The 17,193-nt window shown below is 39.4% G+C and overlaps 3 protein-coding genes across 9 annotated transcripts; all 3 read left to right on the top strand.

The window, feature by feature from the left end:
* The first annotated feature begins 1,160 nt into the window (after window positions 1–1,160).
* Window positions 1,161–5,591, top strand: LOC102796952 (ADP-ribosylation factor 5-like). The gene is made up of 6 exons (XM_006789461.3): window positions 1,161–1,379; window positions 1,987–2,067; window positions 2,168–2,277; window positions 3,312–3,383; window positions 4,140–4,265; window positions 4,374–5,591. The coding sequence occupies exons 1-6, from the start codon at window positions 1,313–1,315 to the stop codon at window positions 4,458–4,460; spliced, it is 543 nt and encodes a 180-aa protein (XP_006789524.1). The 5' UTR covers window positions 1,161–1,312; the 3' UTR covers window positions 4,461–5,591.
* A 1,707-nt stretch (window positions 5,592–7,298) lies between these two features.
* On the top strand, window positions 7,299–11,286 carry zgc:77752 (protein tyrosine phosphatase domain-containing protein 1). 3 transcript variants are annotated; one of them, XM_087844349.1, is made up of 13 exons: window positions 7,299–7,395; window positions 7,661–7,852; window positions 7,952–8,032; window positions 8,278–8,396; window positions 8,539–8,676; window positions 8,766–9,037; window positions 9,138–9,431; window positions 9,550–9,804; window positions 9,886–10,002; window positions 10,083–10,184; window positions 10,281–10,361; window positions 10,463–10,573; window positions 10,702–11,286. In XM_087844349.1, exons 2-13 carry the CDS (start codon window positions 7,662–7,664, stop codon window positions 10,822–10,824), a joined length of 1,884 nt encoding a protein of 627 aa, XP_087700475.1. In that variant the 5' UTR covers window positions 7,299–7,395; window position 7,661; the 3' UTR covers window positions 10,825–11,286. The 3 variants fall into 3 exon arrangements, with proteins under 3 accessions (XP_087700475.1, XP_087700474.1, XP_087700473.1); XM_087844348.1 differs by lacking the exon at window positions 7,299–7,395 and having other exon boundaries at window positions 7,653–7,852; XM_087844347.1 differs by lacking the exon at window positions 7,299–7,395 and having other exon boundaries at window positions 7,653–7,852; window positions 9,550–10,002.
* A 674-nt stretch (window positions 11,287–11,960) lies between these two features.
* cimap1b (ciliary microtubule associated protein 1B) lies at window positions 11,961–16,044 on the top strand. Of its 5 annotated transcripts, XM_006789464.2 has the most exons (8): window positions 11,961–12,089; window positions 12,544–12,583; window positions 13,007–13,121; window positions 13,233–13,436; window positions 13,527–13,628; window positions 13,723–13,841; window positions 15,649–15,789; window positions 15,879–16,044. In XM_006789464.2, exons 3-8 carry the CDS (start codon window positions 13,013–13,015, stop codon window positions 15,969–15,971), a joined length of 768 nt encoding a protein of 255 aa, XP_006789527.1. In that variant the 5' UTR covers window positions 11,961–12,089; window positions 12,544–12,583; window positions 13,007–13,012; the 3' UTR covers window positions 15,972–16,044. The 5 variants fall into 5 exon arrangements, with proteins under 5 accessions (XP_006789527.1, XP_006789525.1, XP_006789526.1 ...); XM_006789462.3 differs by lacking the exon at window positions 12,544–12,583 and having other exon boundaries at window positions 11,962–12,089; XM_006789463.3 differs by lacking the exons at window positions 11,961–12,089; window positions 12,544–12,583 and adding an exon at window positions 12,135–12,273.
* The last annotated feature ends 1,149 nt before the right edge of the window (window positions 16,045–17,193 follow it).

Genomic DNA, 17,193 nt, shown 5'->3' with positions numbered 1-17,193 from the left:
TGGGTCCAGATGATCATGACAGAAAGTGGTGGATCTGTCCAAAATTACACAGAAGGAGACTGTTAATCATCTGGAGACAGCTGGGACCACAGTCGACAAGAAATCTTGAGTGGGTCGGACTAGTAAAATTTCTGTTTATATAGTATGAATGGCATAGAACAAATGACAATAAGGGAGGTATTTATCAGTGCAAAAAGGTGTAAAAAAAAAGTATGAAAAGTGCCAAATATATGCCCTCCTGCTGTCTGTGGGCCAGATTAGAGTCTGTGACGGGCCAGTTCTGGCCCCTGTGTCTTGTGTATGACACCCCTGATCTAAATGATTAACAGAAGGCTTGGGAAAAAGTGCTGTGGTCAGCTGACACCAAAAACAAGCTATGTGGCATCAATTCAACCTGCTGTGTTTGGAGGAAGAGAAATACAGAGTATGACCCAAAGAACACCATCCCCACAGTCAAGCATGGAGATGGAATCATTATGCTTTGAGGCTGTTTTTCTGATTAGGGTACAGGGCAACTTCATTGCATGCATCGTGAAATCTTGGCTGAGAATCACCTTCCCTCAATGAGAACACTGAAGATGGGTCCAACACACACTGCCAAGGCAAGAAAGGCTGAAGAGGAATCATATTAAAGCAATGGAGTGGGCTTACCAGTCTCCAAACCTCAAGGATTTAGAGTTAGTCAAAATCCCACTTTAGATGTGTGCAAACCTGGTGACCAACTACAAGAAACGTGTTACCCCTGTGCTAAACCAACAAAGGCTTTTTGGGATGTATGCTGATCATAGAAGGGCCCTAAACCGTTTCTGCCATTCGTATATTCTATAGATGCACACACACTCACAGGATGAGGACAGTGCAGTGCAACTGATTACTGGTCGGTGTATTAGATTACAGTAATTGAACGTCTGTGTTACAGGGACATCTAGTGGTAAGACTTGGGCTCTGCATTTTGTTCATATGAGAGCAGGAAAAAAATAATTTAAATTATATTAAATAAACTTTCTTGAATGGTTAAAGACTCTCTCATATCCCGTGTAATACCGCTCTTTATACCGTACAAACAGACCTCAAGCGCAGCATCGTACAAAAGAGTTGTGGTGTTTTTATAGAGATTGAGTTGATAAAGTTGATTCAAACTTGTGACGTGTGCGTGTTCCACGTTGGCCCGGACGTGGCAGTCGGCTGTGCTCCTGTGTGGAAATCACGGTGAAAAAGCGGATCAGAGATAAAGCACCACAGTCTACGTGTGTGTTCCTGTTGCGGCTTGTGTCACTTCTACTCTCGCAAAGTTAAACATCCACGGACAGTTATGGGGCTCACCATCTCGTCCATCTTCGGTCGGCTTTTTGGCAAAAAACAGATGAGGATTTTGATGGGTGAGTGCTAGCTTTAGATAGCGCTGTTAGCTAGTTGTTGATGAGCGTTCGTGGGAGAGCACTTCCCAGACTTCTAAAATTTGGGGGGAGAAAGAGGAGGAAAAGCACAAAGAAGAGACAATTATATTATAATAACTATTGTTGTTCTTAATATTTTGTTGTTTGAGAAAAGTAACAAATTTTTGTCGTCGTGGGTTTTTCATTTTTTATGTGTGTGGTTTAAAAGAAGTTCCGTAGTAAAGTATGTTAAAAAGCATAATTTTAAAAGAAATTACGTTAAAATACTAAAAGAAAAATCTTATTGAAATGTTATTGTCATTGGCAAATGGGCACTTGAAAGAATAACAGTGCGACGATTAAAGCTGTAAATGTTTTAACTAAAAATGCTAACATACGTTGTTTAACTCGAGTAATTAAGCAATTATCTCCTGATGACGTTTATTTGCGCAAATGGCGTGACAGGGCACGATATTAGTCGACTTCTGGTGAGTGATGACTGGACTAGAGGAAGACGCTGTTACGCAATCTGTTCAATGTTCAGCACTGACTTGTATTCACTTTTAATATGAATGTTGACTTGTATTTAAACCACGTTGTTTCCCTGCAGTTGGATTGGATGCTGCGGGAAAAACAACCATCTTGTACAAACTGAAGCTGGGTGAAATTGTAACTACCATCCCAACCATCGGTGAGAGACTTTCCTTTAGTTTCCCTTTTACAACTTGAAGTTCAGTTATGGTTCTCTCCAGTGTTTAGCAGTGTTAAGAGCTTCTTCTTCTTCTGTAAAGGTTTTAATGTGGAGACGGTAGAATTTAAAAATATCAGTTTCACCGTGTGGGACGTGGGTGGCCAGGACAAGATCAGGCCTCTCTGGAGGCATTACTTCCAGAACACACAGGTATGTAATATGACCGTCATGCAGTTCTGTGACAACTTTGGATTAATAGCCTAAAGGTAATTTAGCTCAGTTCAAGCTTATCAAATCTCAATAAAAGTTACTTTAAAGTGCTTTATAGTGGAAGGTAAAGCTCACAGTGTTAGAGAGAAAACTCCTACAGTCAGGTAAGCCTCAAGAGGAGGCGCTAGGTAACAGCAGGAAGGAAAAACTCAGTCAGAAATACACTTGGTCAAGGCAGCCATCCAGTTGGAGGTGGAGTGAAAGAGAAAGTAAAAAGAAGTGTGTAAGTGAGACAGGCAGTACCGGAGGCAGTCTCCCAGCAGCCTGAGCCAATAGCAGCGCAATTAATGGATGCCCTAGGGTCATTTGATCAGTACTATCTGTAAGCTTTATCAAAAAGGACAGTTTTAAATCTAATTTCAGTAATGGAGAGGGTTTCTGTGTCTAAAATCCAATCTGGGAGCTGGTTCCACAGGAGAGGAGCTAAATAGCTGAAGGCTCTGCCTCCCACTTTACTTTAATTCCTTAATAGGAAGCCAATGAAGCCGATACGTGGGAAATATGAGCTCTCGTTCTTGTCCCTGTTAATACTTCTGTTAAAGCATTTTGTATTAGTTTGAGGCTTTTCAGGGAACATTTAGAAAAAACAGATTGGTTGGGTACCATGTTTCTGATTACATAATCTCATGTTTGGCATAACAATGTGTCATTGAGCAGTAGTAGCAGTTGGCAGCTAAGAAATCCAAAAGCAACAAAAAAACTAAATGATGGCAACGCAGCAATAATGTTTAAAGCAAATGGATTTGTCAAAATACATAATGACTGGTTTTATTTTATGTGTCTTATATTTATTGTAGTTTAAGTCATTGCAGTTTCACCAAAGCTGTATGAGCATGTCTTTAGTTGTTATCTTGTGGCATGTTTGAGTTGATCTTAAAATCTACATACCAGTACACTGACCATATTTGCTTTTCATTAAATGACCAACATTAAATTCTAATGTAATCACTTCAACAACCTCTTTTGTTGTGCAGGGCCTCATCTTTGTAGTGGACAGCAATGACAGAGAAAGAGTGGCTGAATCAGCAGAAGAGCTGTCTAAGATGGTGAGTTCTTGGCTCAATAAGAAAAACAGTTTCATTCTGTGTCATTCTGTTACAGGGACTCAAAACATAAACCTAGTCTTTACAGGATGTACTTGATCCTTAAATATTTGTCTCTTTTTACTGTTAGATGACTGTCCTCCTTACTGTAGGAGTCTGTTTGTAGTTTGAAGTGCTGATTGATTTGGTCGTGCCTTGGAGAAACATGGATTTCTCATCATATTTTTACTTCTTCTGAGCCATATAGAAGCAAGTAGTATCTACTTTCTAGTGTTGCCTTACTGTTACTGGCATAGCCCATGAAAATAAAAGATGTGTGTACATGTGTGCATAAGCCTGTCCCAAAATAACAGCAGATCTTCATCCAGTTTACAATTATGGGCAAATAAATTCAAATTTACATATTGAAAATGGATTGAGGTATGTAAAACTGTAAAGTTTTACAAAATAATCTTAGAGTTTGTGGACAAATAGAGTTGTACTGTTTGAGATGAGCATGCAACAATATTTACGGTGTAGAGCCATGAACCCGTGGTCCCAAAATTGAAGCACGGTGGTGGTGGCATCATGATTTAAGATGACTTTGCTGCCTCGATAGGTCCCCGTAGTCAAAGAGAAAAATAACAGTCAAGTTTATCAGGACTTGAAACGACAGTAAAGTCGAATCATTGGTGCCAGACAAAGATCTAAACTCAGTAGAAATGTCCTTCACCCCATTTATCTTGCTATAACATGAAATCTTTAATCTGGTTTCTGCAGCTGCAAGAAGACGAGTTGAAAGATGCCGTTTTGCTGGTATTTGCAAACAAACAAGATCTTCCCAACGCCTTATCGGTCAGCGAGCTGACGGACAAACTTGGCCTTCATGCCCTTCGCAGCAGAACTGTAAGTAATTTGAGTAGAAAACGGTCTTTACATCAGAAGAAAGAAAAAAACAAAAAACAAGCACGTTTGGAGCTCTTTTCACAATCTCACATTATCTCACCCCCACAGTGGCACATTGAGTCTACCTGCGCTACCCAGGGCACTGGGCTATATGAAGGACTTGACTGGCTATCCCAAGAGTTGTCCAAGAACTGAGGAAGGACTGTTTGGATAGAAGAAAGAGACTAAACGCCACAAAATAGGACTGAAGGCACAGACATTCAGTCAAGAAACTTTCAAGCATTAGTGATCACACAAGGGATCAGGCTGGTGGAAAAAAATAATAACTCCTCTTTTTGATTGTGTTATCAGTTACATTATCTCTTGACCTAGTGTCTATTCTCTTTTTGTTCCTACTTATCACCACTTATCATTTCCATTTAATGCCTTGGCTCCTGTCTATGCAGCATCTGCAGTAATCATTTCCTTGTAGTTAGACTTTATCTTCTTCAACCATTTACTAGGAGGGATATGACAAAATAAAAAAACTTTATTTAAAGACAATTTATAGGCCACAAACTGTGAATGTTAGACCCAGCCCTGTGGTTCACCTCTGTGTCCTTAATCTAATGGCAACTCATTTTTGAGAAGGCTTGTGCCTTTTAGTCTGAGGTGCAGGAGGATTGCAGTGATTTTGTTACTAGTGTGGAATCACATGTATCCACAAAGGAGCATCGTGCCTTCTGGTCCCTCTTTGCCTAAATCTGAGTAATCCTTTCTTTATCACATTGTTAGGTCATGCTCCCTCCTAATATGCTTTTGTCTCTCTATGCTTATGAAACGCAGAATTATGCAATAAGATGTGGTGGATTGCATGCTGGGGTGCAGCAAAACCAAAGTGAGGACAGATTTCTTTCTGCAACTTATCCTGTTTGAACATCTGTGAATTTGGCTCATTTGCCTTTTTTCACTTTGTTTTTATGAACCACAATGAAAAAAGAGGGAACTTAAGTGCTTTTATCCTGTGATCTTCTATCCTCCCGACAAAAAATCTTTTTACTAAAAGGAGGAAGGAAGCATCTTTTCAGTGTTGACACAGGGCCAGTGTCATTGCAACACAGTAAAACAGCATGTGTGTGTGTTTTGTTTTGTTTTGTTTTGTTTTTTTTTCTTTGTTGCTTTTGTCTGTTTCTCAGCTGTTGTACTGTTTTACAAATACTGTGTTACATATCCCATACCTACCCATCAATTTATCTGGGTACATTCCAACATGTGCTTTAAGATGTTGACACTTGTCAAAAATATTCTCTAACAATATTTTCCAAATAAAGTTAGTGTTTAAAGATATATTTCAGACTCTGCTCATTGTTGACGACATTCGGCATCACTTGTCAGTGTTTTTTCAGGCCAGGTCTTTCTTGGCTTTCAAGTTTGTTTCATCATCAGTCAACATCTTTTTATCAGGAACCAGGCTGAGAGGAAGTACCAGTATGTTTTGCGCTGTAACTTGGACAGACCTTGCAAACGGATCTCACCTTCTGCCTGTCTTTGCTTATGTATGACTTGCTTTCAAGCCACCACATTTCCTAGCACATGTCTTCCTTGGTGTTTGAGTATGACCTAAGGTCATCTGTACAGCGAACTGTACGGCTTCTGCATGTTGAAAATGGCCCTCAGGCAAGCAAGATTTTTTTTTTTTAATTTATTTTACTAATGTAACTAAAGAGAGGTGAGGAAGCAATTTGACTGTAAACTAACAAACTGAGCTGGAGGAAAATAGCTATCAATGCTTTGAGTAAAACATTCAGCCTATGTGACCTTGATGCAGTTTCCCTTCATTTTGACTGCTAATGGTATAAGATGGTGACTTGGAGAGAAAAGCAGGATTAGTTATGTGGATTTCTTCTAAATGTTAGTAAATGGCAGTTTCCTGAATAAGAGTGTCTGGTCTTTTGTAGCAGTTTGGATGGAAAATGTCAAAGCTAAGTGCCAGGCTACCAGGTTGATTCAAGTTGAATGAGGACTGAATAATAGAGAAGTATAATGGCATACGGTGCACTGGAAAGGGCATAAAGGGAGAGCAGCTCACTCACAGCATCTGCTTAAATTAATACCACTGTCAAGTAAAGAGGAAGGGTAAAAAGTGGAAACGAAATGTTAAATGACTAGAATATAAAATTGCTTTCAAATAAAAGCTTTGTAATGTAGCTCTTTCCCCAGCATGTCCTGTGCTGGGCAGGAGCAGATGTGTGAAATTTATCCAGCATATAGTAATCATTTTTTAAATGGGAGATGAGCCTTAATTGGGATAGAAAAAAAGTTGTATTATCATCTTTTCTTTTTTTCTTTTTTTTTTTGCCTTTTCATCATTACCATGTTGTTACTGTTGCAGCACTGCAGGGGGCGATAATGTCAAAGGTGAGTCAGTAGCTGGGACCAAATCCTTATTTAAGTTTTCTAGTAGATGTTGGCAGATGGCTTGAGCATGAAGTAAGGCTGCGGTTTGGGAAAGGCCTCAGTGGCGGCTCCCGGGCTGGGCAGATCCCAGTGTACTAATGAGAAGTGAATTTATTGAACAAACAGCTTGTAGTGCAGGAGGTGGTCATATACAGACAGAGAACCAGGGGCACATATCGTCGTTTATCTCCAATTCACAGCAGTTTACTGTGCAATAAGATTAAAATGTGTGGCAATTTTCTGCCATGAAGACTTTATAGTCAATCAATTTTCAATAAAACAGTTACCATAGTCGTCAGACTGATCTGGTATGAGATGATCTGAGATCACCGTATAAGCACAACATTTACAGTCTCTCTTTTGGTGCTTGTTACAGTTTCTCAGCATATCAAGTGGAGTAAAATCATGTATGACGCCAGGTGCTAAGTAATTAGGACATACACAGTGTTTATAGGTGAAGGCGTAAGGATATAATTGGCTTGCTACGATGCATGAGTGTCTGTTCTAATGTATTTATGACAGCTAATCAGGCTTAGTGGAGCTGGGTCATCACACAGTTTTGTGAGTGAGTGCAAGCGGTGTGCATCAAGACAGATGAGCCCATGTGTACTCTGCTTTGTTGATCAGTTTTTTTCTTCATGTTTCTTAAAGCCTCATAGAAATACATTAAATGGGATTTAAACCAAACAGAAAGGTAAGCGTTACATTTAATTGCTGTTTATTACATATGAAGTTAAAACAATGTAGTTGGACTGTTCTTAAAGCAGAACACTTTCAGACATGAGATCCTTGCACAGTAAGTAAAATGACAGCTAAAAGTAATACAAATACTGTCAGACTGCAAGCTGCATGTTTGTCAGAGTTGAAGGACGAAGGAAGCTGCTATTTCTTCCAGGTGAGGCATGCTTCACAGATATAATACGTTAGCAAAAGTTGATTTGCAGGTTTTACATGTGCAGGATGATGCCGACGTTGACCCCTCACATACCGGTACCACAGCCCACCTATTCCCAGGCCAGGGAGAATCTGGTGAAAGCTATCCCACCCAAGCTCCTCTGTCTACTGGCCTGTGGAGGTAAAGATTGTCGCTACGAGGGACCAGAGTGCTGGAAGCTGAACCAGCAAGTTATTCGAGGCATTTTCTCCTCCTGGTGAGAGCGTTTGGCAATCTCACACATAATTTTGTGTTGTGCGTGTTTTAGCAAAACAGTAAGGAGTCCATGCTGACTGTGAACTTCTACTTGTCTCAGGGTAACAGATGACATAGTTGCCATGGCAAGACCATCGAGTTATCTGATTGAGAAGTACAACATCATAGATCAGTTTCAAAGGTAATCACTGGTCAGTATTGTCTGTGTAGTAAATTGATGCATGACGCCTGCATCCTTACAGTAATTACTGCAAAAAAGGAAGGACATAAAGCATCTTGTATCACTTTTTTTACAACGACACTTGATGATCGTAGTAGTTTTAAAACTTCTGCAACTGTGGACACATAGCAAGTGACAAACAAAAAACCTTTGAGATGAACACCAAGTGTCTGCAGGTTTCCTCCAGTCTTTGACTTTATTTTCAGGTTAAACATCAGGTCGATCATTAACATGCAGCTCCCAGGTGAGCATGCTCACTGTGGACCTCCTCTGGACCCTGAAAGTGGTTTCACCTACTCTCCTCAGATCTTCATGGACAATGACAGTGAGATCTTAAAACACTGAAAGCAAAGCATATTTATTTTCAATACAGAAAACAGTTTATTTTGTGTGCAAACATTATGCTGATGGCTTTAATGCTCTTTCCTTCAGCTCACAATTCTTATGTACATATGTTTTATGTGCAGTTTACTTTTACAACTTTGGGATGCCAGATTTTGGAGTGTCATCTCTTGTTGGGTTAGTTGACGCAGTGAAGGTTATTGCCTTTGCGGTGAGGGAAGGAAGAGTGGCCGTGCACTGTCATGCAGGCCTGGGGAGGACAGGTAGGATTAAAAATATATTCCATGTAAGTAAGTATTGCATGTTGCAGATTGGCCACATATAATGCTCTTGCTGTGTTCCTGATCGCCAGGTGTCCTGATAGCTTGCTACTTAATCTACACCTTGCGCATCAGCCCGAGCGAGGCCGTCCACTTTGTGCGGATTAAACGACCTCGCTCTATCCAAACCCGGGCACAGATAAGCAAGGTGTTTGATTTTGCTCGCCTGCTTAGCACACAGCTGGTTCAATACCCAGACCTTAGCCTGAGACACGGAGCCCCTTTCACCCTGCAGCACTATCTAAACCGACAAGCACTCCTACTGCACGGCAAGGAGGCTCGCACTCTCAGACAAACACCAAAGGTCTGGATTTTGTCATCATAATACATTAATCCTGTGTCATGAAATGCCTGGATTGTAGAGCAATTAACCTTCTCCTCTTTTCTGACTTCCACTTGATTAGGTGGTGTACCTCCTGTGTGTGCGTCTCTCCTGCTTGGCTCTGGGTCTTCCTTCACCTCCAGAGGTCTATACTGAACTGGACAAGAGGTCCGCACTTAGGGTCCTGAGCAGCACTGTGAGAGAGACTCTGGTGTCCAAGCAGTACTTGCCCTTGCTGAGAGAAGGTCATAGAAGCTCGTGGGCAGGTTCGGGGTCAATGTCCTCATGGGATGACCCGTTAGGATTCTTGGAGAGAAAGAGGGAGGTACTGATGGACAAACGCAGCTACAGTGACTCTGATCTCAGCAAGATCAAGGTATATGAGGTCAAATTTTAAAATTGTGCATACAGAATTATTAAAATTCTTGAATAATAATGTAAAATGGGTCTGGTTATAAAGGATTTGTCCCCCTTTGTTGCATTTTGTACCGAAGGGATCAGAGCTGAATCCATACTGCACCACAGCTCTTGGAGATGAGAAACACTGGTGTTTGCCGGAACGTATGCGAGCTGATCTCAGACCAGTTAGTCCAGTTTTTGGTGGGCTTTCATCAGGCTACCAAACCACCAAAAAGGAAACTCATATACTCAATATTCCAGTGTCCAGCATGAGAACAAACAGCAGCTGTGCTAAGCAGTCAAAGTGCAAGGCTAAAAAGGCTCTACCCAAATACAGTTCCAATGTGGAGGTAACCTTACATTTATTTTTAAAAATGGTAACAGTAAAGAAAGCTTTGCTGTGGATGTCTTCTAACCAATGTCACATGCAGCTGTGCAGAAATCCACATGACCTAGGCCCGACCTCGACGGCTCGTCCTGTAGCTAAAGCAATGGCAGAGCAGGGTCCTCCAGGAGAAACAGTTCTGCAAAGGTCGGCTCTGCTGCAGGTAAAACGAACAAACAAGTAATCATTGTTATGAATCAGAACATATCAGTGAATTAATACTACCACTCACTTTTTCTATAGGAGGAACTGAATAGTAGTGAGTGTGGCTGGGCTCTGCTGGTCACTGAATCAGATCCTCATGTTCTCTGCTGTCTCTTGTGGACCTGGCTGGAGAAGCTGAGGGTTAGTGGCATCACACAAGGGATTTCTGATTAAGCACCCTGTACTGCAGTAAACATTTGTCTCTCACTTTTATTGGTTTTCTCCAATCTCGTTCAGGACCCTGTCCTCAGTGCCGAGGACATAGAAAGACTCAGTATTAGAGCAAGCAACAGGAATCCTCTCAGTGTGCTCAAGAAAGTAAGCAAACAATCTCCTGGGCTTTCTTACTAAGCATTTATACATTTATACGTAGATCTCCTTAGATGCAAGATGTTATTTGGGATATTACATTGTTACAGCCACAGAGACACACCATTTACTGTCTGCTGAGCTGCGTGAGCACAGTCACCAGCCTTTGTCCACACAGAGAGGAGGCAGTGCTTCACCGCCTGATACGGGCACTTACAAGGGTAAGACAGAGTGGAAGTTCAATGAGTAAATCATGTTGCATTTGTTCTAAATATGAAAACTTTTTTTCAAGTGTTATCATTTTCCTTTTTTTTTTAAATAAACACACATATATACATGTATCTTACAGCGCTCCCAAGAGGAAATGGAAAGCCTTGCACCTCTAATGAAAGTCATGAAGGCCACTTTGAGAGAAACCTTCCACAACTACAGATACTTCACTAGAGCCTGCAGCACCAATGCTACACTTTGAAGACAAGAGTTTATACAGAAACAAAAACTGATACTGCATATTGTTGTTGTTGGGGTTTTTTCCCCCCACAGAGACATTTTGACAAATCAGAGAGAAAAAAAATTGAGGTGCAAGCACTTAAATAAATGGTTGCTTAATTCTGTCTAATTACTTTAGTTGTAGGATCCTGTAAGTGTTTGCCATCACACTGAGATGCCACTTTTCCCCCTAATTCCAAATATGACAAAATAGAGCACCCACTGTGAAAAATGCCCTTTACAGTTTGGTTTTTGGAGTGCATTTAAAACAGAATTTGATATATAAAGACCAACCTCCCCCTTCATGTCTCATATTAATCTTCCCTTTTTTTAAAATATCACTATTTCACAATAAATGTGGGCCTAACAAAATTGCTAATAACCTATACTGATTTAGATGTAAGAAATAAAGTATCACCTACACAATCTAACGAGAACTATTACCTGCTCTACTCTAAGCCGTGTTAATGTGTTTCAATTGTAACTGTCCCCTCTGGTCTCCCTGCTTACACTGTTACACACTTCACAGGGGACAATGAAAATGTGCCAATGCCTATAAATTAAGCCTAAGATATTTCCAGTAGAAGGCATTAAGATTGAGTCATATATTTGTTTGTTTCCGTGGATTAAGATGATTTGAAGTATTTGAAACAGTTACCAGGCAAAGAGTAAGAAGTACACCCAACTACATCTGTGCCATGGACCAGTCCTGCATAGAGTGCTAGAAAAGTGGTTAAACTTGAAATAAAGTTAGAATTAAAAAAGAAACATTTAATCAGTTTAGCACTGAATAGTATATCAGGTCCTGTCATTAGTTCTAAGAGGTTAAATCCAAGCAGTGTGCCCACAGTGTGACCCTGTAGCAGAACAGCATTTCATACCTAATAAATCATTTACAACATCTGCATAATGTATTGCATGTATATACTTCTTGCATGTCTCTGGTTAAATGTGAGTGAGTCAGATATTATACCAGAGAGCCAAGGCACCCCAACAGTGCTGACTAGAAACCTTTCCCTTTTCTTTTCATTGTTATTATTATTAGTATTTTTTTTATCGGGTTAAACTGGTTAAAGAACATTATATCCAACACATATTAAGAATAAATGTCAGAGAGTCATTGCCATGGAAACGTTGTCATAGTGAAGTTGACAACCATTAAACAATCTGTGTTTGGGTTCAGCGCACATGCTCATTTCTGTGGAAAAAGTCTGTCACGGACTCTAAGCAGGATCGGGATTTTGTGAGGTAAAAATCACGAATCTGTTTACTTTATTTCACCAACTGAATAAAACTGAAAGCAGTCAGTGATTCGTTAGTTTGGAACGCAAACGGTAGAAACAGTTTTTTGTTTTGTTTTTTGTGTGAAAGATTTACTGCTTTTTCTGTTAAAAACATAATCAACCAGGCCTCCGCCAAACAAAAGTCAAGCGTAAGTAAAGCCATGTATGATTCATGAACTTAGCTCGATGCTTTATATAACTCATTAACACGACTAGCGCTTGTTTTCACAGGTGAGCGCAAAGCTGTTTTATAATTATCGATCACTTATGCTCAATCAGTGCGAGTTAGCAAATGACTAACGTTTCTTTCTGGCGTTAGTGTTTTTATTCATATGACATATGAAATGAGTTATGGTTGTCGTTGTTATTATTGTTCCAAATCTGTTGCCATGATTAGCACCGTGATGTTGCTGTTCCAGGTGAAGCCACACTCGTGTTACTACTGAGCCACTCAGAAAGGTGCAGGATTTGAAAGTACTACTACTGTACATTAAGAAAAAGTTGGCAAACGCTTAAAGAGCCTTCATCGATAGTAATGCACTTTATATATATATATATATATATATATATATATATATATATATATATATATATATATATATATATATATATATATATATATATATATATATATCTTAGCATTTGTAATGAGAGCTACATTTATTATTATTTTAAAAAAGTGAAGACATCATGAGATGGCAAATATGCTGATGGCTATTTTAAGCTAAATCTAACATGTGGACCTACCTGCTATGGTTAATAAGGGATCAGCTGAATATAGCACCACAGAAGGATGAGTGATTTTATCTTTTTTTTTTTTTTTTTTAATGTGCAAGCCCCCCTTAGTCATTTTATTTTTTTTCCATGACTTTCTCTGTCAAGGTAATAATGAAGGCTGATCCCTGGGTTGGCACCTGGAGGCCCCACAAGCCAAGAGGTCCTATAGCTGCCCTCTATGGTAGCCCGGGGCCCAAGTATGCACTGCCTGGACTCACAGGTAGTGTATGAGAAGTTGTTGTTTTTTTTTTGCTATCAGCACAATTATTATTATTAGTAGTAGTAGTAGCAGTAGTATTCAATAAGGGTGTGTTCTTCTTCTATGATAAAGGTGTGTCTCAGCACGACCCTACCAAATCCAAAGCCCCAATGTTCAGCTTTGGGATGCGTCGTAAGGAGGTCAATAATAGCGTTTCCCCTGGGCCAAGATACCTGATTCCCACCAACATGACCAGAGAGGGCCTGAGCAGCATGCCTGCATTTTCACTCCACAGCCGTCCAAAGGAGCCCAAGTTCTTCAAGCCTCCTGGACCAGGTCAGCAGAACTCCTAACACATTAAACGCACATGAAGATGCTTTACTCCTGGTCTCAGTGTCTTTATACAAATTTCTTTGTTGCTGTCAGGTCAATATTCCCCAGAGCACTCAGCAAAGTGGATCTACCGCGCTGCGCCTGCTTATTCACTGTTAGCCAGGCACAAGGAATTAGGTGGCACCAAAACACCAGGTAAAATATGTATTTGTTGTGTTGTATTTGTACTATGAATAACAAAGTTTCATAGTACAAAATCTGTAAGCTTTATCTCTTGCTCCTACTGCAGGTCCTGCAACCTATTCCCTGCCTCCCGTGATAGGGACCACTGCGGTTGCATCTTCTGCTCCCTGCTTCTCATTACGTGGCCGCAACAAAATCGGAACCTTCTATGATGACCAAAGCAAGGTGCAGAGTTATATATGTAACATGTCTTTTAAGAGTTATATTTCCCTGAAAATTTATATTCATTTTTTAATGAATATGATTTTATATTATTGGGAGCTTTTAGTTTCTTTGTGTGACCTTTGACTTCTCATGGACTTCAGTTCCAGTAGTTTCCCACTGTACTCCTGTTTACAGATTAAACCTGTGTATAAACTTTACATCTTGTCTTTTTAGTGTAAAGTGTTTGTTTTTGGCTGAGTTTGTATTAGTTTGCTGTAAGCAATTTTTAAGTCTTCTAAGTAATATTTATTGAATTAATACAGGTTAGTATTGGTGGTAGTTATGAGGATTTGGTGTTAATATAATCATTAAAAATAGAGTTTACACATCACTCTATGCAGTCCTCTAAAAAACTAAGTAAGCCCTATGGTTCAATAGCTTGTAGAGCCTTCATCAACAATAACGTGAAGCAACATGGAGTAATCTTTCCCTGTATAACGTTTCTCTGACATGATTGTGGAGGTATTTTATCTCAGTCTTCTTTACAATTTTGCTTCAGTTCATAGAAGTCTGCAGGCATTCCTTTATGCACAGCTCTTTTAAGGCCCCTTTAAGGCATTTGTGCTGATACGCTGTTTTGTTTTCTCCAAATGTGGTGCTGTGCGGTATGGACAAACATCTCCAACACTGGTCTTTGTTGTCTGTTAAGAATTGTTCTGGAAGTCTTGTGGTTTGATCCAATGCAACATTACACATGAAAGCCATGCTGCCACGTTCTTTTTATAGAGAAGACTATTTCTTTTGGCAACACTTCCAAACAAGCTGTACTTATTCCTTTGTTTTCTAATTCTACTGTCATGAACTTTTTCATTTAACCTGCTAACTGAGGCCTGAAATGTCTGTTTTTGTAGAGGTGCTCAGACTGGCCTGTGAAAAACTTTTTCGTGTGACTAGTAAAAACAGTGTTTAACAGTTGTAATGGTTATACATTGTTATATAATGCATTTCATTGCAAATTTCACTCCCATTAAAATTTATCTAAATCATTGTAGCTATTATATATAGCTATTACACCTCTCCCCCAACAGGACCACTAGCTGACTGATAAGGTGTGTGCCATCACATTAAATTTCATTACTCAAATTCCAAAAATATATACAAAGTACATATAAAAACCTGCACAGAAATTGCATTGCATCATGATTATATACTAACAAATATTCTATTTTATCTCATTTGCTGATCTACTTTTGAAATGGCTCATAAGTGAAATTTGCTAAGACAAGTTAAGATGAGAAGGGAGAAACACCCTTCAACCATCTTATGGTTGTTGATATTGTGTAGTTTGTCAACTAGAGGGCACTTTGTAACTTACCTGTTGGCAACAGGTGTTTGACAATCCACAAATACAACAACCAGCTGATCCAAGCAGCTATAGGCAGAGGGTAAATGAGTAACCTACAGCTTGTTGGAGCGGAGGACAAGTTTATTTTTAAACTGCACTGTCATATTATCTAAGTAAGGACTCATAAGTGATAATACGCAACAAATGGTAGGAAAATCTGTTTATGTTCCATGTGTCTGACAGAAAAAAAAAAATTGCCAAATATTGGTATCTTAAAAATCCTCCGTCAGGCTCTATTCCCTATGTATATGAAACAAAACCATAACCACAACACAGACTGTAGCAGGACAGTGTCAGGCCAGACTGGTTACATACAGGTACAAAAGTTAAAGCAAACCCTAAAAAGCTGAAACCAAAACAAAAAAAACCCTAGCAACTGTGGTTTACTGTTGTTGTCTATACTTTTGTTTGTCTTGGCCGCAGACTCCTGGCCCTGCTGCCTATAAAGTTGTGGACCCCAGTATTTATGGGCAGAAGCCTCCTCAATTCAGCATGACAGGCCGCAACTTCACTCCCGGTGAATCCACAGCGAAACCAGGACCAGGAGCATACAACCCTGAGCAAGTAAGAAACCTGATCATGTCGTTTTCTTATTATCCTAAATGCCCCACAAATGTGAACACTTTTTATTCATCAAGATTTTTCCTTCCTAGGTAAACCTCACAAAAACCAAAGCCCCGAGCTTTACCTTTGGATTGCGTCATTCTGAGTACATCCTACCAGCTCCTGGGAATGTTATGGAATAGTGTCCTCTGTCATCTCTTAATTTAACTGGAAATGACCACAGAAGTTTTTCAATAAAGCATAAAATACAAACTGCTCAGCGCAACAGTGAGATTGTATTTTGATGCCAAAGAATTTAGGCCAGATTTCTCCATTTGTCATTATTTGAGGTCAGTTAAGGAAAAAATACTTTAAGAAAAAGATAAATTTACTGTTTCTGTCTTATGTCTCAACTTTGTGGAATTTCCAGGTTATGGTTTAGCCTTTTGCACAGAGTTTATAGAGACTGAGACTTAGAGACTTAGAGACTTAGAGCTTTTTATTGTCATTGTGCAGTTTCTTGCACAGCGAAATTGGGTAGCTGAACCACAAAGGTGCTAAAGTAAGAAGAAGAGAAACCAATATACAACGAAGGCGGAAAATAAATAAATAATTAAATAAATAGAATAAAATAAAAAACAGTGTATATGTATACATATGTGAGTGGAACTATATACATGGTGTATGTGTAGGAAGCATTGAAACAGACTGAGACCAAAATAATTGCACATGAGCCAAAAAATATTGCACAGAACATGGAAAGACTGAGATAATAATATAGCAGATTATAGCAGAACCTCTGCAATCCCAATTCCTGAGTTAGCAATTTGGTATTTTGCAAAGTGCCACTTTAATGTGCATCCAACTTTCATACCAGGCTGTATGATACATACAAACTACATGATCAGTGATATTTTGCTTTTGCTATTTATATTATCCACAGAGCCACTAAATTGTTAAAGTCAGCCGATACAGAAGATTTAATACCTGTAGACATAGCCTATGTGCAAGAATAATGTTATTTTGCTTTTATATTTGGCCAAATACTAGCAGCTTATGAAACAGATTGTTGGCTTTATGTGAAAAGAAGTAAAATGTGTGAAACTGCCTAATAGAGCTGTGAAAAGGGTTTTCAGAGAACTTCATGCAATCCTGTGAAAACCTAAGTACACACTTACACTAGTACACTCTGTGATGGGTTATAAGGACATTTCCAAATAACTTAATTCTACAGTGAGAAAAACTATTCAAGGCAGTTGCCAGATATTTGTCTTTGTAGGAATGTATTTCCCAGCAAAATCAACCCAAAGTTAGACATTGCAATGCTCAGACAAACTGCAAAGAAATCCAGGTGCTACATCTCAGACTCTACAGGCCTCAGTTATATCATGTTTAAAGTTTATGGCACTACAATCCAAAAAAGGC

Source organism: Neolamprologus brichardi, chromosome 7 (assembly GCF_056152115.1).
Source record: "Neolamprologus brichardi isolate AB-2024 chromosome 7, ASM5615211v1, whole genome shotgun sequence".
Taxonomy (NCBI): domain Eukaryota; kingdom Metazoa; phylum Chordata; class Actinopteri; order Cichliformes; family Cichlidae; genus Neolamprologus; species Neolamprologus brichardi.
The sequence above is the reverse complement of the archived record's forward strand: the minus strand, read 5'-3'. Positions and strand labels throughout refer to the sequence as shown.

Excerpts from the sequence above, each read along its gene's own strand:
- LOC102796952 (XM_006789461.3), top strand. The coding sequence starts at position 1,313 with ATGGGGCTCACCATCTCGTCCATCTTCGGTCGGCTTTTTGGCAAAAAA. Across the intron at positions 2,278-3,311 it reads ATTACTTCCAGAACACACAG|GGCCTCATCTTTGTAGTGGA; the intron begins GTATGTAATATG and ends TTTGTTGTGCAG. Across the intron at positions 4,266-4,373 it reads ATGCCCTTCGCAGCAGAACT|TGGCACATTGAGTCTACCTG; the intron begins GTAAGTAATTTG and ends TCACCCCCACAG.
- zgc:77752 (XM_087844347.1), top strand. The coding sequence starts at position 7,653 with ATGTGCAGGATGATGCCGACGTTGACCCCTCACATACCGGTACCACAG. Across the intron at positions 9,038-9,137 it reads CTCTCAGACAAACACCAAAG|GTGGTGTACCTCCTGTGTGT; the intron begins GTCTGGATTTTG and ends CCACTTGATTAG. Across the intron at positions 10,362-10,462 it reads CTCTCAGTGTGCTCAAGAAA|CCACAGAGACACACCATTTA; the intron begins GTAAGCAAACAA and ends ACATTGTTACAG.
- cimap1b (XM_087844346.1), top strand. The coding sequence starts at position 12,989 with ATGACTTTCTCTGTCAAGGTAATAATGAAGGCTGATCCCTGGGTTGGC. Across the intron at positions 13,122-13,232 it reads TGCACTGCCTGGACTCACAG|GTGTGTCTCAGCACGACCCT; the intron begins GTAGTGTATGAG and ends TCTATGATAAAG. Across the intron at positions 13,629-13,722 it reads AGGTGGCACCAAAACACCAG|GTCCTGCAACCTATTCCCTG; the intron begins GTAAAATATGTA and ends CTCCTACTGCAG.